The sequence below is a fragment of the Mustela nivalis genome (assembly GCF_964662115.1).
Source record: "Mustela nivalis genome assembly, chromosome: 1".
Lineage (NCBI taxonomy): Eukaryota > Metazoa > Chordata > Mammalia > Carnivora > Mustelidae > Mustela > Mustela nivalis.
In genome coordinates, this window is record NC_139020.1 from 150,551,574 (window position 1) to 150,568,747 (window position 17,174).

General features: G+C 36.6%; 1 protein-coding gene across 1 annotated transcript in view; it reads left to right on the forward strand.

Moving 5' to 3' along the window:
- Nucleotides 1–17,174, forward strand: part of PDCD6IP (programmed cell death 6 interacting protein) — an 81,691-nt gene that overhangs the window by 40,243 nt on the left and 24,274 nt on the right. The window contains exons 8-12 of the mRNA XM_082725816.1: nt 622–844; nt 1,851–1,974; nt 4,015–4,192; nt 11,983–12,094; nt 14,340–14,509. Coding sequence (XP_082581942.1) covers nt 622–844; nt 1,851–1,974; nt 4,015–4,192; nt 11,983–12,094; nt 14,340–14,509 — 807 coding nt within the window. The remainder of the gene's footprint in view (nt 1–621; nt 845–1,850; nt 1,975–4,014; nt 4,193–11,982; nt 12,095–14,339; nt 14,510–17,174) is intronic.

The window sequence follows — 17,174 nt, forward strand, 5'->3', positions numbered from 1 at the left end:
TCCTGCCTCTATGTGAGGTGAGGGCATGTTTCTCAGTAGATCGATATGTCTCTGTATTTCAGGTTCCATGAGAGCTTTTAATGTGTGTGTGTGTGTGTTAAAGATTTATTTATCAGAGAGAGAGAAATAGTGCATGCACAAGCTGGGAGAGAGGCAGAAGGAGAGGGAGAGAAAAAGGGAGAGAAGCAATATCCCTGCTGTGCATGGAGCCTGATGTGGGGCTCAGTTCCACAACCCTGAAATCACCACCTGAGCTGAAAACAGGATTTGGATGCTTAACTCACTGAGTCATCCAGGTGCCCCACTTCTAATGCATTTTAATTGCTAGTCTTTTGGAATACAGAAATATTTGACAGCCAGCCTCCCTCACTGTCAGTTTATACTTATTGGCCCATGGGTTTCTTTTACTTTACTGGTAATTCACCCATGTGTTTAGAGGGATGCTGGCTATGTTTATTCTTTATTTTTGATATTTTGTGATGGGGTAGTTTCGACATTATTCTGTTGACCACATTGCTGGAAATACAAGTCCTCAAAGATTGTTTTGAAAAACTAATGCTTGGATCCTTGGTTGAAAAAAAGAAAACTTTTTTTTTTTTTTTTTTAACATTTTCTCTTTAGCATGCAGCAGAATTGATTAAGACAGTGGCATCTCGCTATGATGAATATGTTAATGTGAAAGATTTTTCTGACAAAATCAGCCGTGCCCTTTCTGCAGCAAAGAAGGATAATGACTTCATTTATCATGATCGAGTTCCAGACCTTAAAGATCTAGACCCTATTGGCAAAGCCACACTTGTGAAATCTACCCCAGTCAGTGTACCCATCAGCCAGAAATTCACTGGTATGTCAAGTATTCAAATACACTTTAATGTTACTCATCTTTCCCCCAGTTTAATCTGTTTTTTTAAGCTGAAATCATAAAACTGCTATTGTATGCTTTGAATATGATTTGCATTCATGTTTAAAATGAATATGAGAATAAAAATGAAGTGGTGTATCTATAGTGAAATTTCAAGAGGGAGAGTAAATGGTAATAAAGTATCTGTATACAACAGAGAATTTGAAACTGAGTAATGACAGACTTGAAGCATTTGTCATTTTGTTAACATTTGTTATTGATTTAAGAGTCTGCCATTAAAAATGAACATTCATAAATATGACTTTAAATATATAAACTTATGGAGTCATGGTTGTATGAAGTAAGTATTATCCTTGAATGTTGTAGATACATTCAGTATATAGTAGTCTAGCTGAAATCCCAAGATTAATATTCTAAATTATTGGGAAAGGATGATTATCTTACTGTTTTCTACTTAGCAAACAAGATGTGTTTACTGTGTGCCAGGGATTCTCTTAAATACAGATGCTAGCTCAGAATTCATATTCTAGCAGTAGTCCCATGAGATATGTACTGTTATCCCCAGTTGACTGATGAGGTTATTGATTCACAGAGTGCTCAAGTAATTTTGCTCAGTGTTTCAGAGCTAGGAAGTGGTGGAAGGAGCTGGAAATCAAACCATGGCACTGTAGGCTACTTAATCAGCAAATGAACAGTGTGTTTTTTTACATGTAAGTCTTCTTTACCAAAGATCTTAAAATGTCAATGACAGACACATCTTAAAAAGTTAAGAAAATTAAGATCAAAGAAAAAGAAAGCTTTCATTGTCATTGTCCCTGAATATAGTGATCTAAAAATCCTCTTCATTATTGTACTTTTAATAGTGATTTGGTTTTGATTTTTAAGTATTTGTAGACTTTTTATGTGAATATTGGAAAGGGAATATGAACATTCACTTTACAAGTGTTTTGTCTTGAAATTTTGTTGAAATTTTCATTCCTAATTTTAGATTTGTTTGAGACTATGGTTCCTGTGTCAGTACAGCAGTCACTGGCTGCCTATAATCAGAGGAAAGCTGACTTGGTTAACAGATCAATTGCTCAAATGAGAGAAGCCACGACTTTGGCAAATGGGTAGGTAGAGCTTAACTTCCATGAATGTATCTCTAAAGTTCTAATGTTTCTGTTTGAGTGTTTTATAACTAAATAGTTCATGAACATTTTAGTTTTCTGAGCTTGCAGGTGAATGTCAAGAATATGTGAAATCGCAAATACACACCTATGTGCACTTCTTGTGGCTGCTGTGTATTTATTAAGTCCTAGTAAATGTATTTGGAATAAATTTGATTACTGAAACAAAGAGAGTAGTTTTGGCTACTGATTTGCATTTTAGGGAATATTTATACTTGTAAGTTAAAGTACATGGTATATTCAGTATTCTTACCCAGTTTTTGTTGCTGGTGGATTAAGGCTTAAAATAATTCATTGGTTTTTTAAAATATCTTAAGTATAATTTTCAATAAAATGCAACAGAATACACCCGTTTTAAGTGTATAGTTCACTTCTTTCTGATAAATGTTCATACCCGTGTAACCACCACCACCATGATCAAGGTAGAGAACGTTTCCATCACCCTAAAAAGTTCCTTCATGCCTCTTTCACTTTAGTCCTTCTTCCCCTGGCCCTTAGCCACTGCTCTCTGCTCCTTGTCACTCTAGGTTAGTTTTACTTTTTATACAGTTTACTATAAATGTAATTATTATAGCATGTGTATTATATCATATGTACATTACAGTATATAGCATATTGTAGTGTTGCTATAGTATTTATAGTACCTATTGCATATACAGTATATACTCAGAATGTGTTGGACTTCTTTCACTTAGCATAATAATTTGAGATTCATCTATGTTTATATCAGTTTGGTCCTTTTTATTACTGAGCAGTATTTCATTTTATAGTTAAATAACAATTTGTTGATTCTGTATTCACTGATGGTGGACATTACAGATGCTGTGAGCACTGATGCATAAATCTTTGTGTGGACATGTTTTAGTTCCCTGGGTGAATAGTTAGGATTAGAATTGCTGAGTTGTGTGGTTGGTGTATGCTTAACTTTATGCAGAATAGCCAGATTGTTTTCCAGAGTGGTTATTCCAGTTCATATTCCCACCCGCTCAGCAGCACTTAGTATTGTCAGTCTTTTCATTTTTATTCATTTTAGTGTGTGTGTGTAGCAGTACCACATTGTGGTTTAATTTGTATTCCTGTGATTACTAATGGTGTTGAGTAACTCTTCATGTACTTATTAGCATTTATATATGTTTTGTGAAGTGTCCGTTGAATTTTTAGCTCATTTTTTAAAATTGAGTTTTTCGTGTTCTTTATGTATTTTACAGCAAGTCCTTTGTCAGATACATATCTTTGAGACTTCCTTTCTTTCAAGATTTTATTTATTTATTCTCATTAGGGAGAGAGAGAAAGAAAGCAAGCAAGAGCTGGGAGAGGGGCAAAAGGAGAAGGGCAGAGGGAGAGGGAGAAGCAGGCTTCCTGCTGAGCAAGGAACCCAGTGGGGGACTAGTCCCAGGATCCTGGGATCATTAAGGCAGATGCTTAACTGCCTGAGCCACCCAGCTGCCTCAGATTTTGTCTTTTAATTACTTAGACTGAAAGAAGTTAAGTTTGAGCTGTGAGCCCACGGTAGCTAGTATTTTTTTTTTAAGATTTTATTTATTTATTTATTTGACAGAGATCACAAGTAGGCAGAGAGGCAGCAGAGAGAGAGAGGAGGAAGCAGGCTCCCTGCTGAGCAGAGAGCCCGACTCGGGGCTTGATCCCAGGACCCTGGGACCATGACCTGAGCCGAAGGCAGAGTCTTTAACCCACTGAGCCCCCCAGGTGCCCCGGTAGCTAGTATTTTTTAATGTGCATTTCTTACTTTTTGGTTTTTAATTCTGAACTGTGAACTTAATTATTTGACAGTTTTGTTTTCATTTTATCAATCACTATTTTTTTTTTCCTTTTTTCCCCCTTTATCTTTATTTTCCCATTGATGAGGGTACTCAGCTTTTTTGGGGTGCTAAAACTTCATTGCTATTGATTAGGATATATAGGAGATTAATTTTTTAAAGATGATTTAGACCTCTAGATGACACAGTATCTCTTTTTTTTCAGGGTGTTAGCTTCCCTTAATCTTCCAGCAGCAATTGAAGATGTATCTGGAGATACTGTACCTCAGTCTATATTGACTAAGTCCACGTCTGTGATTGAACAGGGAGGCATCCAGACTGTTGATCAGCTGATTAAAGAGCTTCCTGAACTACTACAAAGAAATAGAGAAATCCTAGATGAGGTATGTTTTAAGAGATTTGTTTTTTCAAGTAAAAACTGTTTGCCACTTGGTGTCCAGCAGGGATTAGGACTGGATGCTTTCTTCTCTTGGGTTTTGTAGGGTAATACTCACCATCCTGATGAAGTTAATGTGACCCAGAACTGCCTTTCAGCTTCCCAGAGGAATTCTCATTGAGTGAGAACGGGTTCATACATGTCTTAAGGGTTTATAAATGCACATTAATGAAACTCATGGACCATGATGTAATATTGATATACTGTGAGAAATTACAATCATACAAACTGTTCAGAACCTTCATAACTAATGAATTCTTTGAAATATTAGATTTCTTGGTAAATGTGGAATCAGACTAAGGAAGTTAGGCCTTCAAGTGTTTTATAAGCCCACCACATCCATCTTTCAGTAGAGAGAACATATTTTATCAATAGGAAGTTTTTTGGCTGAAGTCAGCTGTTTGACAGTATTATTCTTTTACTGTGCCTTCATGTCTTTCCCCACATTGATTCACTTCTTTCTTTAGTGATAAATATAGTCAAAATGGTTACATTGACTTTTACCAGTTTAGGAGTCCGTGTTTTTTTTTTTTTTTTTTTAAAGATTTTATTTATTTATTTGTCAGAGAGAGAGAGAGAGCAAGAGCGAGCACAGGCAGAGTGGCAGGCAGAGTCAGAGGGAGAAGCAGGCTCCCTGCGGAGCAAGGAGCCCGATGTGGGACTCGATCCCAGGACGCTGGGATCATGACCTTAGCCGAAGGCAGCTGCTTAACCAACTGAGCCACCCAGGCGTCCCTAGGAGTCACGTTTTTTAGTTAACTTCTGTTGTCAGTGCTTTAATCCATGTTTTAATTTTTCAATTAATTTTCAAAGAATGTATCTATCATTTCCAAGTACTTTGGGGAAGAGGTATAGTACTTAAGTATAGTTTATCTTGAACAACACGGGGTGGCAACCCCCCATGCAGTCAGAAATATGAGTATAACTTTTGATTCCCCCAAACATAACTACTCATAGCCTGCTGTTGACTTTGGAAGCCTCACTGGTAACATAAACAGTTGACTGTCACATATTTTGTATGTTACATATATTATATATGGCATTCTTAGATTAAAGGAAGCTAGAAAAAGGAAACATTAAAATCAAAGAAAATCATAAAAATCAGAACGTTTATAATACTGTACTGTAGGAAATCCACTTACAAGTGGACCTATAAAGTTCAAACTATGTTATGCAGGGGTCATCTGTACTTGAGACAGTGTGAACCTTGGGGATGAGAATATTTGCCTCCCCCTTTTTTTTTTTTTTAAAGGATTGCCTTTTAAAAGGATTATTATGATTATACTAAATGATAAATTGATAGTGGCATATTAGCTATTGGAAACTTAAATGAAAACTTACTTGCAGTATTGGCCTTTGGAATCTGATTCATGAGGGGTTCTACATTAATTACACCAGCAGTGTTATCAACCTCATCTATGTAGATGTAGTCAATAAAAAGAAAATTGAAAGCAAACAGAATTGATGTTACGTAGTTCAGTACCAAAGCCTTGCTGTGCTGAGCTTGCTAGACATGCAGAATCTTAGACCTTATCTCAGACCTTCTGGATTAGGAGCTGCATTTAACAAGATCCCATGGTGTTCCATGTGCACATTAATTTTTTTTTTTAAAAGATTTTATTTATTTATTTGACAAACAGAGATCACAAGTAGGCAGAGAGGCAGGCAGAGAGAGAGAGAGAGGAAGAAGCAGGCTCCCTGCTGAGCAGATAGCCCGATTTGGGGCTTGAGAACATGACCTGAGCTGAAGGCAGAGGCTTTAACCCACTGAGCCACTCAGCCACCCTTGCACATTAATATTTGACAGAGACCGCTCTTAAGGTCATAGATTTTTCATGAGAATGCCTTATAGTCCTTTAAAATTTGTTGATTGTTAGATTAAGCAAGCTTGTTATCTGGTGTTGCACTTGAAAGGATGTTAGAATAGTAGATAAAGAGAGAAAAAAATGGAGAGTAGTGTTTAAGATCACAAGTTTGTGAAAGCAGCAAGAAGTAATTGTCTGATGGGAAAAGACAAACACTGGAAAATGCAGGTATAGCAAGTCAGTAGCAGTCTGGGGCATTTAGTAGGTAAAAGTTATAATAAGCCATTATTGAATATTGGACTTATATTTGAACTTGATCCCCAGTTTTTATTGTTAGTGTGGCCCTGGGCAGATTACTTAACATCTTCATGTCTCAGTTTACTTATGGAAGAAAATGGGATAATAATATTTATCACATAAAATAGCTGTGAAGTAGAATCAGGCATGTGCCTGCTGCTTAGTAGTTATTTAAATATTACTATATATCCTTGATTTTAAGATGTCATTGATTAGAAGAATCGTATTTGATTTTGAAACAAGTTTTGGAAAAGAACATTGTCTATTGAAATGCTGTGTATCAGTTGTGAGCAGCATCTTCATTAGAAATACTAATGTGTAAAAAACTTATAATTAAAAACTGGCATTATTAACGTGTATGGTATATGTCTGTTGTCTGCCTATCTTATTATGAGGTACTTTTGTTTATCTTATTTGATGTTTCTAACAGCCTTGTGAAGTAGTCACTGGTACTCTGTCAGCTGTACTTGGAAAATCTCATTTTAATTAAGTTGTGAGTTGAGAGAAGTAAGGTTGTGAAGTTGGACCTCTTTTTGAGTGTTCATTTCTCTCTGGTAGCTTTTAGAAATTAGGGCTGATTTTCAAAAATATTTAAGTATTCACTATTTTTTTTTTTTTTAATAATAAATTTATCTTCATTAGGGAACTGTGGGGCCCTATTAACCTTGGATTCCTGCCCGTGGATTCTTTTTCTTTAGTTACTTTTTTTTCTCTGCCCTCTCTTAATGGATTTCTGTCAGATGGGTGGTAGTTCTTCTGGTGATGATCAGTTTTCCTATCTTTCAACATTTCTTCTTTTTGTCTTTGTGCTCTCATTCTTCCTGGAAGACTGGCTCAGGCTGGCCTTCCAGCTCATTAATTGGTTATTTAGTGTGCTTTTTGTGCTTTTCAGCCACCTTGAAAGTTGTTTTTCATTTGTTGATATCTCTTGTTTTCAACATACCTGATTCTTTAAAAAAATCTATATTCACAACTGCATGTCTGTTTTTGAGGTTAAAATTTGCATAACAAAATTCATTTTAACCTCTTTACAGTGTACAGGACTGTGGTTCTTAGTATGTCTGCGGTATTGTACAAGCACCAACACTGTCTAATTTCAGTTTCCATCACCCCAAGGAAACTCCATTCTCGCTAGCACTCACTCCAGACTCACTAGCAGTTACTACTCATTCCTCCTTGCCCCTGCTCTTGGCAGCCACTACTCTGATTCTGTCTCTGTGGATTTGCTTATTTTGGACATTTCATATAAATGGAATTAGAAATGGTATGTGCACTTTGACCTTCTGTCACTTAGAATAATGTTTCCAGGTTCATCCATGTTGTAGTACCAGCATTTCATTTCTTCTTATTGCTAACACTTCATTGTGCGGATATATCACATTTTGTTTATTTGTCAGTAATAAATATTGGTAATTTTGCTTTTTTGGTAATTAATAATGCTATTTGTGAACAGGTTTTTTTTTTTCTTAAGCACCTGTTTTTAATTCTCTTGGGTATATACAGAAGAGGGGAGTTTTTGGGTCATACAGGAATTCAATGTTCAGCTTTTTGAGGAACTACCAAACTGTTTTTCCAGAGCCGTGGCACCATTTTACATTCTTACCAGCAGTGTGTAAAGGTTCCAGTTTCTTTACATTACCTTTCCAACCCTTAAATTGTTCAGGTTTTTTTTTTAAATTTTATTTATTTGTCAGAGAAAGGGAGCACAAGCAGGGGAAGCAGCAGGCAGAGGGAGAAGCAGGCTCCTCAGTGAGCAGGGAGCCTGATATGGGGCTCGATCCCAGGATTCTGGGATTGTGGCCTGAGCTGTAGGCAGACGCTTAACCGACTGAGCCACCCAAGTGCCCCTGATTGTTCTGTTTTTTTAATTATAACCATACTGTGGGTATGAAGTGGTATCTCATTGTGGTTTTGATTTAACCTTTATATATAGGAAATCCTAAAGTTAATAGTTGGATAGGAATTGCACTGCATGTTTAGACCAACCTGGAAAGTATTGCCAATCTTTACAATATTAAATCTTCCAATACATGAATATGAACAGAATGTCTTCCCATTTAGTTAGGTTTTCTTTAATTTCTTTCAGCAGTGTTTTGTAGCTTTTAATGTACAAGTCTTGCACCTCCTTGGTTAAATTTATTCCTAAGTATTTAATTCTTTTGGTGCTATTGTAGATGGAATTGTCTTAATTTCCTTCTTGGATTGTTTATTGCTAGAGTATAGTGTATAGAGTATAGATTTTGTATGTTGATTTTGTATTCTGTAACTTTACTAAGTTTGTTTATTATCTCTAATGGTTATATTGTGAATTCCTTAGAATTTTCTTCATTAAGGTCATGTAATCTGCAAGTAGAGATTGTTCTACTACTTCTTTTTTGGATGTCTTTTTATTTCTTTTTCTTGCTTAATTGCCCTGACCAGTACAGTGTTAAATGGACGTGGTGAGAACAGATGTTCTTGTCTTGTCCCTGATCTTAGGGGAAAGCTTCCCAACTTTCACTCTGTTGACGTTAGCTGTGGGTTTTTCATAGATGTCCTTTATGAGGTTGAGGGAAGTTCTTTCCTATTCCTAGTTTGTTGAGTTGTTGTTGTTGTTGTTGTTGTTTTAATCATAAAAGGACATTGGATTTTGTCAAATATTTTTTCTACATCTTGACATGTTCTTACATTTTTTACCTTCATTCTGTTAATACAGAGTATTATATTAATTGGTTTTTCGATTTTAACCATCCTTGCATTCTTAGAATATTCTACTTAGTCATGATATATAATCCTTTGTTTTTTGTTTCTGTTTTTGTTTTTAGAGAGAGTGCTTGCATATGGAAGTGGGGTAGGGAGGGGCAGGAGGTAAGGGAGAGAGAGAGACTCTTAGGCAGGCTCCATGCTCAGTGCAGAGCCAGATGCCAGGACTTGATCTCATGACTGAGATCATGACCTGAGCTGAAATCAAAGAGTTGGATGCATAACTGACTGAGACACCAGGTGTCCCAGAATATAATCCTTTTAATTTGCTGCTGGATTTGCTTTGGTAGTATTTTTTTGAGCACTGTGCATCTGTATTTATAGATTTGATCTGTAGTTTTCTTGTAATGTTTTTGACTTTCAACTTGTTTACCCTTGTGGCTGTGTCCTGTAAATAGCACGTAGCAGAAGTTTTCTTCTTAATTTTGTTTGACAGCCTTTATATGTTTCTGTGGAGGGTTAAGTCCATTTATATTAACTGATTATTCATATTATTCATTTTCTGCTATATTTTGTAATTTCTACTTGTCTCTTTTTCTTCCTATATGTTTCTTTCTCTTTTATTCTTTCCCATCCCCATCTCCACTTTTTCCTGGTTTTATTGCATAGTTCCTCTCTCTCTCTCTCTCTTTCTAAACTTGCATAGAAGTTGTGGACTCTTTTCTTCTTTAAAGTTTATTATGTTGTGTCTGGGTATGGATTTTCTTCCATTTAAATTGCTTGATACTGATACTTTATTGGATTCAGTGAATTTGAGGAATTGAATCTTTTCATCCATCTTGGGAAATTCTTAGTTTTCATTTCCTGGAACATTTCTTTCTCCCTATTGTCATTAGTAATTCTTTCCGGGTTGCTAATTATATTTAAGTTGACTCTTCTTAACTTTCTTTTTTTGAAGATTTTATTTATTTATTTGAGAGAGAGAGAGTTAGTGGGGTGGTGTAGAGGGAGAAACAGACTCCCCTGTGAGCACAGAGACTGAAATGGGCTGGATCCCAGGACCCTGATACTATGACCTGAGCCAAAAATCAAGAGTTGGATGCTTAACCTACTGAGCCACCCAGGAGCCCATAACTTTATTTTCCATGTCTTTTAAGCTTCTTATTTTCTGTTGCTCTCTGCTTTATTGTCTATAATTTCTTCCTATTCTTCTCCCATTTGCTGATCCTTTTCAGTTATATCTTAGCACCTTTTAAGTAGGGATTAGCTTCCTAATTTTATTATGTTTTTCATCTCTAGAAATTCTAACTTAGTCCTTTTTTCAGTTCTTTCTGTTCTCCTTCTCCTGTGTCACACTTTCAATTTATCTTTTACTCTAAACACATATTAAATATATTTTATCTGTATCTTATAATTCCAGTATCTCTTGTCTTTGTGGTTTGGTTCTGTGATTTGTTCCTTTTGCTGACTCTTGCTCACCATGGTTTGTTTCCTCTTGAGTTTGGTGGTTTTTTTTGTATGTGTTCTTGCTTTTACATTTTAAAACTTTAATTTTGAATAATTTTAGACTTAACAAAATGTTTCAAATTTGGTAGCCATGGTTCATTTGTTAAAACTCAGAAGTTAACATTGGTACAATATTATTACTCAGATTTTACCAGTTAGTCCATCAGTGCCCTTCTTTTTCAAGATCTAGTCCAAAATACTCCATTGCATTTAATGTTCAATGATTTTTTTTTTTTTTAAATTATGAATTCACATTTCCTGGAACTTTATATGTGGGAATTCGTTGAGGTCTAAGTTTTAAAGTGAATTCTTCTAGAGAATTTTTATTTTTTATTTTATACTGTTATTATTATTATTAATTTTGTAGTTAACCTTTTTGTCAGAGGTATGTCGTAAGGCTTTGTTCACACAGGTAGTGTGATTTCCAGTCCTAAGTATAGGCTTTTGATAGGAATCTTAGGTGATACTTCTTTTCTTTTCTATTTAGAGCCAACACAGGTAAAGTTCCTTTGTCAGGCAGTCTTCATTTTAAAAAATTCATCCAGTGAGTGTCACCCATGTGGAAGTATCCCAGTCTGTGGGAGGGTAATGCCTTTGATGGGACATCCACTCATAGCAGCCCCACCCATGTTTCTTGTGTCCTGCTCCTGTTCTGTTACCTTCACATTCTAAGCCAGTAGTGAACTGTATAGTTGGTGAACTATGTACAGTGGACCAGTTCTGGCTTGTGACCTATTTCTATGAGATTCACTAGTTAAAGATGATTTTAATCTGTTTTTAGAGGGCTGTAAAAAAAAATGTGGCAGATATGGTCGACAAAGGTCCACAAAACCTAAAATACTCTAGTGTTTGACAGAAAAGTTTGTAGACTTCTGCTCTAAGATGCCAGGGATTAGCAGGTACCTGTGCTTTAGCACTTATTTCTCCTGGTAGATTATTAACACTTTCTTGTGTTCTGGCCCCCGACTCTTCTGTCTTCTCAGGTACACATTCAGAAGCCATTTTGTACATGTTACTTTTTAGTTTGTTGTACTGGGATAAAAGTCTGAATCTTTGATTTTCATGTGGATAAGTTAACGTCTTTCTCTTTGTTTTGTTTATGGCATCTAAGGTCTTAAGGCTTTCTATTTATTTTAATCTTAGAAAGAATCTTTGTTCATAGTAGCCTTTGTGTATGGATATACATAATCTCTTAGTTTATCTTACTTTTTAATTTATTGAGTAAGGTAATGGCTAACCTAGTCTTAAATTTTATAAGTGTTTGTTAAATATATTATAACTTGGATTTGTGCCACAAAAATTGTACCATTTTATAGTTCAGCCAGTAAAGTAGAGGTATTCCCATTCATTAATCCTCAACCAGTATTGAGTCTGATCATTTAAAAAATGTTTTAATTTTTTTATACCAGAAATGATACTTCATTGTTATTTTACTTCTTTTTAAAAGTCATTAAGATTGTTAGATGAAGAAGAAGCAACTGACAATGATTTAAGAGCAAAATTCAAGGAACGCTGGCAAAGGACACCATCTAATGAACTCTATAAGCCTTTAAGAGCAGGTAAAATGTATATAAGTGGCTTTTACTTGAATAAATTCCCAATTTTTCTTTTTTAAGATTTTATTTTTAAATAATCTCTATACTCAACGTGGGGTTTGAACTCACAGTCGTGAGATTAGGAGTTGCATGCTCTACTGACTGAGTCATCCAGGTGCCCATATAAATTTCCAGTTTGGATCCACATTTTTGCTTGATTAAATTAGGGTCTGTTGTAAACCTGTTTTTACTGAAACTGCTATTTTGAAAACACAGGTTTTTTCCCCCTCAGTTCAGGGTGAGATAAAAAATAAATAACAGAGATTAAAATAGTAAAAAAAAAAATAAATAAATAAATAAATAACAGAGGTGATTCATGTTCATTATAAGAAATTCAGATTCTTTTTTTTTTTTTTTTAAAGATTTTATTTATTTATTTGACAGAGAGAAATCACAAGTAGTCGGAGAGGCAGGCAGAGAGAGAGAGAGGGAAGCAGGCTCCCTGCTGAGCAGAGAGCCCGATGCGGGACTCGATCCCAGGACCCTGAGATCATGACCTGAGCTGAAGGCAGCGGCTTAACCCACTGAGCCACCCAGGCGCCCCAGAAATTCAGATTCTTAAAAATTCTGAAAAATTCTTTTTTAAAAAAGATTGAGCACATGGTAGGGACACGTGTGTGTACAGAAGGAGAAGGAGAATCTCAAGCAGACTCCTTATGAGCACAGATCCCGACCTGGAGCTTGATCTCACGACCTGATCCGAAATCAAGAGTTGGACACCCATCTGGCTGAGCCACCCAGGTGCCCCCCAAATTCTAAAAAATTCTTTTTTTTTTTTTAAGATTTTATTTATTTATTTGACAGACAGAGATTACAAGTAGGCAGAGAGGCAGTCAGAGAGAGGAGGAAGCAGGTTCCCCACCGAGCAGAGAGCCCGATGTGGGGCTCAATCCCAGGACACTGGGGTCATGACCCAAGCCAAAGGCAGAGGCTTTAACTCACTGAACCACCCAGGCGCCCCAAATTCTAAAGAATTCTTAAAAAATACAGAGTAAAAATGGAAATGATTCTGTATCTCTCTTTTCATATTCTAAGCCCTGTGCCTTTTTTTTTTTTTTCCTTAGAGCATCTATATAACCACTAGATATCACTGGTTCCAGGAACTGGTATTAAGCTCTAAGCATATTTTTAAAATAAATGAGATCAGTTCTGTATTTTTTTTATTTTTTTTTTAAGATTTTATTTATTTGAGAGAGAGTGAGAGAAAGGGAAAGTGCTAGTTGGGGGAAGGGGAGAGAGAATCTCAAGACTCTCCACTGAATGTGGTGTGTGACACAGGGCTTGATTTCAGTGACCTTGAGATTGTAACCTGAGCTAAAAACAAGAGTTGGATGCTCAACTGACTGAGCCACTCAGGCACTCCTAAATGAGATCATATTATATGCATATGGTTTTGTAATGTCATTTCACTTAGTAGTTGGTGGTAAAAGGTGAGTTAATTTGAAATCAAATTATTATTTTTTTAAGAATTTAATTATTAAGATTTGTGTTTGTGGGACGCCTGGGTGGCTCAGTTGGTTAAGCAGCTGCCTTCGGCTCAGGTCATGATCCCAGCGTCCTGGGATCGAGTCCCACATCGGGCTCCTTGCTCGGCAGGGAGCCTGCTTCTCCCTGTGCCTTTGCCTGCCATTCTGTCTGCCTGTGCTCGCTCTCTCTCCCTCTCTCTCTCTCTCTCTGATGAATAAATAAAATCTTAAAAAAAAAAAAAAAAAAAAAAAAAAGATTTGTGTTTGTTAAGGTAAGTGTCTTTATGGTAGCTAGAGACTTATTTATTTATTTACTATTATATAATTAGTACTATAGACATTTTTTCCTAAAAATGTTAACGGCTGTTCTTTTAAGTCAAGTTGAAGCAGTCAGTGATCCTTTGAGAGGGGAATACTTTTTAAGTAAGTTGCAACAATTTCTGGAGTGAATGGTTTCTCTCTATATTAATGAGTTGTAGGAAAGGATTAGACTAATGCCGGTTAGTTTTTATTTGGTGGATAGTAACCACAAATACATGCTAAGGTATACCCATGTGTTTTGCCAGAAACAAAAATGCCAAGGGCGACAGGAGCTCAGTTTCCATTATATAATGAATGAATCAGGGTCCATAGAAGAGGGGGGGAAAAGTAAAGTTGGAGAGCAGAACTAAAAGTATAATCAGCCTATAAATGTTACTATTAAAGTCATTGCTGTACTCTGGCAACATTTTTTTCCCTCACAGAGGGAACCAACTTCAGAGCCGTTTTGGATAAAGCTGTGCAAGCAGATGGGCAAGTGAAAGAACGTTATCAGTCTCACCGTGACACCATTGCACTTCTGTGTAAGCCAGAGCCTGAACTGAATGCTGCCATCCCTTCTGCTAACCCAGCGAAGACTATGCAGGGCAGTGAGGTAAGCAGATGCATTTTGATGTGGGTGGTTATCTGTTTAGGAAAACTATGTTCAAGCCATTATGAATACATTAATTGACAATTCCTTACTGTCCTCTTTTCAGAAATGCAGATGTAAATTGAGGTTATATTTGAAGTAGCATGATACATATACTGTGTAATAGGTAATTAGATTAATAATATTACCATCTTGTAATAATAATTTCTATTTATTGAATGTTTCCTATGAGATTGGTACTATATTCTAGATACTTTATAGAAAGTTCAGTATTCAATTCATTCAGGTTTTATAAAAGGGAGAGGTTGGGAAGCATAGAAACTTCCCTGAAGTGAAAGGACTGGATTTGACCAGTTGCTCTTCCGACCATAAATTCTTTGTTGTTTGTTACATCATTCTCTATTGGCATCCACTGTATTCCACTGGGACTATCTTTTTTTTTTTTTTTTTTTTTTAAGATTTTATTAATTTATTTGACAGAGAGAAAGATCACAAGTAGGCGGAGAGTCAGGCAGAGAGAGAGGAGGAAGCAGGCTCCCGCTGAGCAAAGAGCCCGATGCGGGGCTCGATCCCAGGACACTGGGATCATGACCTGAGCCGAAGGCAGCGGCTTAATCCACTGAGCCACCCAGGCGCCCCCCACTGGGACTATCTTTAAAGGGAAAATCAACCAGCTGTGATTGTTAATAAGTAGGTAACATCATTATAGCATTTCTCTTTGTGACAGGAGGGGGAAAATCAGTAGTGGGGCATGTCAGTCAGAAAGTCCAAAGGTGCAAATAGGCTTTAGTGGCTGATCACTGTAGTAGGTGTTAATTGAATAAGATAGATCCTGAATGAAGTGCATAGGAAAATAAGCCAAAGGGCAAGAAGTGTTTGCTGAAAACTTCTTGAAAAAGGTGAATTTCCTGGGATAGTAGTCCTCAAAAGTTATCAGTGTTGTGCCTTGCCTTTCCACAGAAACATTTCATGTATTTTTCCAACCAAGGTTTTGGATACCTGCTCTGTAAGGCATTATGCTAGGTACTTTGAAAAATCAGCAAATGAATCATACATAGCCTTTACCCTCAATTCATGGTCCAGTGTGGGAAGATTAGACGTATACAAGGAGAACTGTAGTACAGGGTAGATATGTGTCGTGACTATAGAAAGTATGCTGTGAGGATTTAGATGATGAAGCACTTAAATTCCAGTATTTTGGAGCTTATCTCTTTAGAGGCCTCTCAAGAGATTGGCACAGGACGAGAACAGAGTAGACAGGCAGACAAAGTGTACACATACAAAATCCAAGGAGGATCGAGAGAGTGATGTGTCGGAGATGCTACCAGAGGTTTGGTGGAAATGAGCCCCCACAGTGAAGACTGCATAGTTGAATGTGCACAGAACCCAAAGCTCTAAAGGTAGGGGGAACCTGATGGAACAAAGAATATCAATTAGATGCTTTAAGGAAAAGGAGAGAAGGAAGAAGGAAGGTGGTTAGATTAATTTGTGAGGAGCAGAGTCTGCAGACCCACTGAACAGCAAATTCTTTATTTTAGGAAAAAGAAAATCCTGCTTCCCATCCTCTTCTTTCTCTCATTATTTATTTATTTATTTAAAGATTTTATTTATTTATTTGACACACAGAGAGAGAAAACACAAGTAGGCAGAGAGGCAGGCAGAGGGGCGGGGGAAGCGGGCTCTCTGCTTAGCAGAGAGCCTGATGTGGGACTCATCCCGGGATTCTGAGATCACGACCTGAGTCAAAAGCAGAGGCTTAACCCACTGAGCCACCCAGGCGCCCTGTCTCATTTTTTAAAAGTAGTCTCTATACCCAACCTGGGGCTTAAACTTAAAACCCCCTTGATCAAGAGTCGCATGCCCTACTGACTAAGCTAGCTAGCCACCCTGCCTTCTCCTTTTTCTTTTTGGTGTCTTGTACGGGACTCAGAACTTAATGTGGCTTTTGTCCTTTGATTCTCCTGCTTTCAGTAGAAAAGCAAAAATGGTTTCTGCTGAGCAAAATCAGAATTAGCATGCACTACTTTGTTATTTTATATAGTTGTCGTCACGGTTGTTTTTGTTAGTAATGGTATTATATAGGGGAAGAAAACTTTTATAATCAAATATGAAGTTATTTTACTGAAGCTAGATTTTCTAGATAGAAGCAATCAAAAATATTCAGTGCTCTATATATTCATTAATTATGTGCCTTTATCAAAAAGACTAATTAATACCATGTTTATTAAAGCTCTTTCAGGTAATTGTCATAGTTGTTGATGACACATTTTAGCCAGAGTTTTTATGATAAAAGCATAGTCATTTGAATTCTGATTATTAAAATGAACACAAAGGACATACATGTTTTATTAAGAAGTCCAGTCTTAATGATAGGGCTCTTTTTTTCTTTTTTTAAATTTAAATTGTGAAATGACTTACTACTCTACTTTTTATCTTTAGTCTCTTTGGGCATCTGTTTTTACATCTTGAGATACTCTGAAAAATGTTGCAAAAATGACAAATTATGGGTAATTTGTATTTAAAGATCCTTTTTTAAATACTTAGGACCATTGCTTGTGACTGTGTACGTCTGATCAGCAGGGGATGGAATCTAGTCTACACTTGGCCAGCCAAGCCTTGGCCCTGGTGTAGGGCTGAGTCTACCCAGAGGAAGGGGCATCTTATTTTT